Source organism: Solanum tuberosum, unplaced genomic scaffold (genome assembly GCF_000226075.1).
Source record: "Solanum tuberosum cultivar DM 1-3 516 R44 unplaced genomic scaffold, SolTub_3.0 scf00625, whole genome shotgun sequence".
In the NCBI taxonomy this organism is placed as follows: domain Eukaryota; kingdom Viridiplantae; phylum Streptophyta; class Magnoliopsida; order Solanales; family Solanaceae; genus Solanum; species Solanum tuberosum.
The window spans coordinates 129186-138132 of record NW_006239540.1 but is presented as its reverse complement, the minus strand read 5'-3'; the positions used below and the strand labels follow the sequence as shown (position 1 = coordinate 138132).

At 33.9% G+C, this 8947-nt stretch overlaps 1 protein-coding gene across 2 annotated transcripts; it reads right to left on the bottom strand.

Moving 5' to 3' along the window:
• Window positions 1-242: 242 nt before the first annotated feature.
• On the bottom strand, window positions 243-4124 carry LOC102605736 (putative pentatricopeptide repeat-containing protein At1g12700, mitochondrial). 2 transcript variants are annotated; one of them, XM_006366270.2, is made up of 2 exons: window positions 2130-4124; window positions 243-1620 (listed from the first exon to the last, which is right to left on the bottom strand). In XM_006366270.2, exon 1 carries the CDS (start codon window positions 4040-4042, stop codon window positions 2264-2266), a length of 1779 nt encoding a protein of 592 aa, XP_006366332.1. In that variant the 5' UTR covers window positions 4043-4124; the 3' UTR covers window positions 243-1620; window positions 2130-2263. The 2 variants fall into 2 exon arrangements, with proteins under 2 accessions (XP_006366332.1, XP_015160320.1); XM_015304834.1 differs by having other exon boundaries at window positions 243-990.
• Between the last annotated feature and the right edge of the window lie 4823 nt (window positions 4125-8947).

Here is an 8947-nt window from a genome sequence, read left to right as displayed (position 1 = left end):
TTCTTGGATAACACTTTCCTTCATACCAAACACACCCTAAACGAATGCCATACTTAAACAAGTAAATGTTGCTAACAGGACATGCCTTCAGTGAAAAATTCAGACAATTTTGGGTGCTAGCTATCTATGTATTTGGCCAATTAAAGAATAGTGCTCATTAGATGAAATGAATACAAAATAAGTTAAATTTCAGTATGAACCAATTTTCAAAGAAAAATATAAATGATACAAACTACATCAGTCCTTGTAACGATATGATGCGCCAGGAATTTCATACCATTGGTAGAAGAAGGGTTGTAAATTGTCACCCATTTTAGATAAAAACTTGAAAAATCATGCCAAATAGTCACATATCTTGTAGAAAAAGAAGTTCAAACTAGAGTTTATGTTCAACCTGTTTCGAATACAGAGACGAGAGATTGAGGAAGGAGTATAAAAGGGGAAAATAGCTGCAAAACAGTCAATTCTCAACTGCTAAACTGACCACCGAACCAGTAAGTATTTAGTAGCAGAAATCAGTCAGTAATTCAGGAACGCGTTGAACGGTATCCTAAGAATGAGATACAGATTCAATCTTATGGATGTAATGAAGAACAGGAAAGACGAGACATACAGCTGAGTTGAAGTAGTTTCATAAAAGGCAAAAGAGGGAGCGAAGCAGATATATCGTTGTTAGCACTTTTGTACTTGTGAATCACTAAAGTCTGGCGGATATCTGATTCCATCCTCAAAGGATTTCTGCTATTATCCTTGTTAGCACTTTTGTACTTGTGAATCAATAAACCCCCTTGAAGTATAAATGCAGCAAGTCGTAAGAAGACAATTGTTGCCAAATATTATTATGGTAAAAGAGTGAAGTATTCAAACTACATAAGACTAGTTATTCTTCAAACTAGATGATCATTCATTTTCATGATTGATCAAGAGGTTGCACAATCAAGTAATGGTTGCTCTTATGCCATTTGGTAATAAGCAATGTACTTCTTATTCCTAAAAATAAAAGAACAAGAATGTTAGAATTGCGTATTTGATATCATCCAGTAAGTCTGCATACAATTCAGTTCACCACAAATTTATCCATACCTGATACTTATTCCTTCTCATCGTTGGCAGACAAATTTGAGAAAAGATGAAACAAAGCAGTCTTATAAATAAAACACAAGTTAAGTAGGATCGACGAACCCAGTAATACTCTTTAACTTCAAATTAAGGTCACTTAAACTTAGCACAAGTGTAAATGAGATGATTAAAAATGTTAGTTCTTTAACGTCGACGGTAAAGACATGAAAAAACAGAATTTTTTTAGATACGGAAGTGTAAAGTATGTCTTCTTCAACTTAAATTGTAATAATAGTGGAAGAAATGAAAATACATCCTAATATCACAACGTAAATGCATACCTTATAGTGAGTACAGAGCATAGCACAAACTTCCCTTCTACTGTGTCCATCCCACTAATTACTTCACTAATTATAGTAAAGTTACCAGCAGTATAACACAGCATTGAAGCATGAAGTTATGGGTACAATAACAGATTGCAGATTTCTCCATCTTCAAAAGAAAACTGCTCCCTCCATCTTCTAAGTTAGTTGAAAATGGTGATATGGAGCACAACCCTATCTAAATTATGGTGACAAGTAGTCAAAGGCCCAATGAACTTATATTTGACAATTTTATTGTTCTATGAAAATGTAAATTCCCAATAAAGCATCCAGTACTCTTGGATCATATATAAACCTTCAGAAATATGCATTAGAAAATATTCTCAAAAAAAAAATGTATTCTAAATAACTCGAACATTGTATTGACCGTTCATCTATAGTATATCCAATAAGTTTAGAATTAGATTGTTCCCCTCTTTTGTAATACTTTTTGGAAGTGGCCAGCAGACCCTTAATGCTGAGAAATTCAACAGTACTAGTTTCCAACAAAATAAAAAGATTGTTCCCAAAGCATTTCAAGTTACGTGCAGTTGTTATTGATTCACAACAAGACAGAAAACAATAGTACACGAAGACAACTATATAGCACAGAAAATGATATTCCTAGACTTATAAGGTGTACACATAAGGGAACTCATGTTATCACTCATAAGTGGAGAAAGAATTGAAATATCAAAAGTGATGTACCTCCTCTGTAAGCCTTAAGCATGCCTGGAAAGCTCAAGTGATGTTCTAATTGCCATTTTTTTATCTTCCGTAATTGCATGGACGCCACTTCTCATTGTGAATGTAAAGCCAAATAAAGCAAGAGAAAGAAATATTCACTTCTTATATTCAGATCGAAACTCAGGTATCATGTCAAGGACAGAAGGATTCTCCCTTATAACGTTTACCAGTAACTCGGTTGTATCTGCATCACATGAGAAGCCCTTTCTAACCATTTCCTTCATAAAAATTGCCATTTCATTAATTTTGTTGCACCTTAGGTTTCCTCGTACAAAAACATTGTATGTAACATTGTTTGGCATACAACCATTGTCCTCCATTTTCCTAAGCATATCTTTAGCTTCATCCAAAAACCCTTCAAGACTAAATCCATTTATCATTATAGTGTATGTTCTCACATTCGGAAGCATTCCAATTAAAGAAAGCTTCTCAAATATCACACGAGCTTTGTCGAGTTCACCATTTTTGCACAATCCATTAATGACAACATTGTAAAATTCAATACTATTATATTCTATCTCTCTTTCCAACTTATTAAAGAATGACATAGCTTCTTCAACAAGTCCATATTTAAAATAACCATTGAGCAAAGTGCAGAGAGTGTATAAATCAGGTACGAGCCCCGTTGTTAGCATCTCAGCAAAGAATTCTTTTGCAGAGCCAATTTTTCCAGCTTCAAACAGACCTTGCAAGAGGATATTGTAGGTAAAAATATCAGGTTTTGATCCCTTTTGAGAAATTTCATGAAACAATTGCATGGCCTTGGCCAATTGTTTTACTTTACAGTATCCATTTATCAGTACACTATAGCAAATAATGTCAGGTTCAATTTTCTTATCTATCATGAAATCAAAAACTCTCCTCGCTCTATCCAGTTCACCACGCAAACAATAGCCGTCCATTATCGCAGTGTATATAATTATATTAGGTTCTACACCTTTTCGGACCATTTGTCTCATTACTTCCTCAGCGTCTTCTACTTTCCCTTCTTTGCATAGTCCATCTGTTAGTATAGTGAAGGTGCGCACATTTGGATAAATATTAAGGTTCACCATCTCAGAGAACAAAATCCTAACCTTTTCCCATTGACCAAGCTTACACAAACCATCAATCAATGAACTATACGTGACTATGTCTGGAGGAATGCCTTTCTGCTTCATTTCGTTCAGAAGACTTATAGCACCATCTAAGTTTCTATCTTTGCAAAGCGCATCAACAACAATGGCGTAGATGAATATGTCAGGTTTAGTGTTCCCTTGTTCCATTAACCGGAGCAAACTTAAAGTTTTCTCCGTATGACCTCTTTTACTAAGCCCATTCATGATGGTTGCATACATGACTTCATCAGGTTCACAAATCTTTTCTCGCACCAATTTTTTGAACAATTCAACGGCATCTTTGACCTTATTTTCAGCGAAAAATCCCCTAATTAAGGCAGTAAAGGTGACCACATCAAATGAAATACCATTCTTCAAGTAAATTGGTAACACCGAAAACCCACAATCAGCACGATGCATGAGGGAATAACTGTTAATCACACTATTCAAGATGACTCCATTAATTGGGATACCCAATTTCTGCATTTCTCGAAAAAGAGAAAGGACAGCAGAATAATGCTTCATATTTATTATAGTCTTAAATAATTTAGAAAAATCGACAAGAGAAGGAAGAGGCTTCATTGTAACCATTTGCTTAAAGAGAATCAGAGCATCATCTAAACACTCAAAATTGCTATTTGCCCTAAATTTACTCAGTACCGACATGGATTTATTACTATAAACTCTGACTATAATTGGCGAAAAACAAGAATCTGAAGTAGGAAATAAAGAGATGAAAGGAATACCATTGCCATTTCGGAGAGAAATTCCCTTCATCTTTAATAGATCAGTGAACGTTTCTTCTTCTTTACTGTGATTTCGGTATGCCCCTAATTTTGCCGCTAACTTTTTTGTGATATTCTACCTTTCCAGAGACAATTAAATAAAAGGTATCAATTAATTCTTGCTTTGATTTTTGGTGACACTTTCATCAAGAAAGGCTCAAATCCACTTTAAAATGTAATTAAGTAAATCTGGGACCAAATTAACATTTCCAAAGTTTTCTAATCTTTTATAAAATATAAAAAAAAACACTTCATTTTTCAACTTTTATAATTCTATCCAAATCATTTTTAAAAAAAAATGTAAAAGAAAATAGAATTTTCTCTTCTTCTTCTCCCAACGTTCTCTCTTCTCTTCTTCTTCTTCCTTAGAAAATCCAAAAATCCGACTATCAAAACAAGTATTCTCCCCCATTATCTTATCTTCCTCCTCATCTCCGGTCGTGACTCTCTCCTCTTTGTGGACTGAAGATTGTGTTCGACTTAAAATGGGTAAGTCATTTTTTTGAAAGATTTTACAATTTTCGAACAATACTAAGTTTTTTTCTTGGGTTAATGAACAATAAATTGTTCTATAGATGTGAAAATTGAATAATGGTGTAATGGTACCTATTATTTATTGTTTTTTGAAAGAAAATCAACCCTTTATTGGTGAAATGTTTTGACAACCAACAAGAACCTATCAGATACTTTAGATTCTTGAATTTCTGGATCGATCAACCTGATTTATGATGTGGTGGAAAAGGAATGGGGAATCCATGTTAAGGGTAACCCTATGTGGATCATGCAGCAAAAACTTAAGAATTTGGGTAAAAATAATTGGTCATTGTATGATGAACTAGTGAGATGATAGTCTTTGTAAAAATAATTGATAGAATTGAATGAAGGTTATTGTATTAGACCATAATTTTATACTTAGACATGTTGTAGGACTATATATTAGTATTACATGTTGAATTAGGTGACAATTTAATTGAATTAACCCCAAAAAGACCCTTTTACGATATACACTTGTTGCCACATATTACATGTCTGTTGTGATTTATCAAACAGAACGTGTATATGTTGCCACATATGACACTTCAAGGATCAGTTAATCGATAAATTGAGCAATTTAGGAATGGGAAAATGTCAATTTTTTTAGATTAAACATTTTATAAAGAACAAATTCAAAAACACAATGTGCATATGTTGCCACATGAAAATTTAATTAATACAGAAATTTAACTACTTCATCAATTTCTAAATCACACCTAGATAATTCACAACGAAAGTGGAGGCTTTGAACAGTGCAACAAATTGGTCTTTCTCCCAACAAATGAGGTTCTGGCACCCATCCATATAAAGTATATAGCAACTTCTCTCGACATCTTCTGCGTTTTAGTGGAGTCATGTTGGCAATGAACATTATGCCTTCTCTCACGGATTCACCGCCATTGAAGATTGAAATTATGGCAAGCACATAGGATGCACCAATGTGGCCATCGTCTGCTCCTTGACTAAGAATTCCCAATCCATTTGAATCGCTACGTTTGAAAAAATCATACTACAGAAAAAATAACACATTAAAATGCAAAATACATTGATAAAAAACGTGAAATACATTCGAAAAAACATTAAAAAATTAACCACGACCTTTTCTGTATAAGGCTTCTAAATTCTCCGATGCTCTACACATTTTCCAGGAAAGAAGTGCATCTTCGAACAACTGAACACGGCCATATGAATACAGGAATGCTGAGCAATATTACATTCTGATATACAGAAGGTTCATTAGCGACTTCATTGAGGACCCTGGAACTGAGAAATCAAATCAAATAGTTAGGAAATCAAATTAAAGAGCGAAAATTGTTTAATACATACATACCTTAATTTAACCTTCATTAAATCTTTGAGGGAGTAGGAAGAAATCCTTTAAACGATATCAATTAGTAGTTCCCTCGGAAGGAATTCAATGTAGTTTTTTTTACTCATAGTCATTTTTGAAGATTTCTTATTCTCCTTCCCATCTTGGAGAAAATTAAATGAAAGGACCTTCTATTGTTGTATTCTTCTTATATAATATAATCCCAATGTAATGAATGTGAAAAGTCGCAACTTCTAAAGACGAAGAGGCACTTTTGACTTTTCAAATGCAAGTACTTAATTTTTTTGAAAAAGGGGTAAAATATGAAGAGTTGTAATTAATGAAGGAGGTTGTTATATTAGACTGTAATTCAATTGAATTATCCCCAAAAAGCACATTTTAGGATATACACATGTTGCCACATATGACATATTTGTTGAAGTTTAAACTATTAAATACAACATTTTATACCACAGAACGTACATATGTTGCCACAGATGACATTTCAAGTATGGTCAAAATGAGAACACTATGGAAAAAAAAAATTGGATTAAACATTTTATAAAGAACAAATTTAAAAATAAGTACAAAACACAAAAGGGCAACCTTTTTCACCATGAATTTGGTTTGCAAGTTATGTACATATGTTGCCACAGATGGCAAATTAATTAATACCACACAGTGGTATAAGGCAGAAATTTAATTACATAATCTAGTTCTAAATCACAACTACATAAATCACAACGAATATCATCTTCATTGTCGCTTCCCATGGGCCAACCATTCATGCGTTTGATTTGCTCAAATTGATGAACAGTGCAACAAATGGGTCTTCCTCCCAACAAATGAGGTTCTCGCACCCACATTCCACCTAAAATATTTCACAAATTATGTCGACATCTTCTGACTTTTAGTGGCTCTGTTTTTTACATGTTGGCAATGAACATTAAACATTCTCTCATGGATTCACCACCATTGAAGATTGAAATTACGGCAAGCACATAGGATGCACCAATGTGGTCACCATCTGCTGCTTGATTAATCATTCCCAATGCAGTTGGATCGTTACGATTGAAAAAATCAAACTACAAAAGAAATAACACATTTAAAAGGCAAAATACATTGATAAAAATGTGAATACATACGATAAACATAAAAAACTACCACGTCTTTTCTGTATAAGGCTTCTAAATTGCCCGATACTCTGCACAATTCCAGGAAAGAAATGGCTTCTTGAACTATCGACCATCTACGATAAGGAATGCTGACCAATGTTACATTTTGATACACAGAAGGTTCATTAGCGACTTCATTGAGGACCCTGGAACTGAGAAATCAAATCAAATGGTTAGGAAATCAAATTAAAGAGCGAAAATTGTTTAATAAATACATACCTTAGTTTAACCCTCATTAAATCTTTAAGGGAGTAGGAAGCAATCCTTTCAACGATATCAATTAGTAGTTCCCTCGGAAGATATTCAATGTAGTTTTTTTTACTCATACTCATTTTTGAAGATTTCTTATTCTTTTAAGATTTCTTATATAGTGCCAGGAAAATGAAATGTTTGAGCAGTTGCAACTTCTGAAGACGAACAGAAGAGAAGAGACACAACTTTTGACTCTTCAAATGAAAGTACTTATTTTTTTTGGAAAAAAGGGTAAAATATGAAGAGTTGTAATTAATTTTTTTCTTGAAAGTTGTTCCAATGACAGTAATTATTGATTGATGGTTCACACACCTTACACGTAATTATTTATTAGAAATATATTGGAACATATGCATTTTCTATAGTACTTGTAACACATAATTGACATATCTTGTTGCATATGCAATATTATGTTGTAAGATCTAACACATAATTAATATATGTTGAAACAAATGCGTTATTTATGTACCTCAAAACTCATCATAACACTTATGTACCTCAAAATTCAACAACACTTATGTACCTCAAAACTCATCATAACCTTGTACCAACATCACACATAACCATAAATCAACCCATTCACACTAAAGTCAACATCAAAATCTTTCATCTCACATCTACCAAGTCACATAGCCGTAGTTGGCATAACAACCAACCTTCCTCCCTAACACCTTCTGGCATACTCCTTTCAAGTGGTCATACTCTAACGAACATCGGATAAGGAATAAGAAAAAAATCAACAACACTTATGGAGCATTTCGATTTGGGTATGTAGTTCTTTTGTGGCCAAAGTCCCTACATACGGAACACTTATTTTTCCTTGTTGGAAAGGATTCACCAACTCCACGCCGTCTCTTATATCTCCTTCTTCCAGGTTTTGCTTTTGATCAACATATGGAGGAGGTATTTCTCTCTCTATGACATCCAAAGGGACAATCCCAAGAATCTTCAGGTGGCACCGGGTGAATTTCCTCACAATATGCCATTATGTATTTTTCCACTGAATAATATGGAGAGGAGTACTCATAAATCTGATTTCCAAATCGGCACCATATTGGGGGTCGAAGCGCTGCCATGGCATGTGGACAAGGTATTTTGTCCAAGTCAAAAACTCTACAAGTACAAGTTCTTCTTTGTAGATCCACCGTAACAACATCACCATGACCAGTGACACTGAACTTGTAGTTAGCGATTTGATGATTCAACAACATGTTGCCCGCGTTGACATACTTTGATATGTCTTTTTCATTCTTTGTAGATCCACCGTAACAACATCACCATGACCAGTGACACTGAACTTGTAGTTAGCAATTTGATGAGCCAACAACTTGTTGCCCGCGTTGACATACTTTGATATGTCTTTTTCAATTGAAGGAACAAATCTATTTGCAGAATTCACCAACTCCATACGCCTCTGCTGAACTAAAAGTGCAAATCTCCTGTTTATTTCATCAAATAGAGCGATAATGAGAAATTCTCTTTCAACATCAAACATAGAATTCACCGACTCCGCGATGTTTGACGTCATAATATTATATCTACACAACAAAAAATAAAAATCAATCAAAACACATAAAATTACAATAAACTCAAACGAGATGGTATAGACAATAATGTACCTATTTCC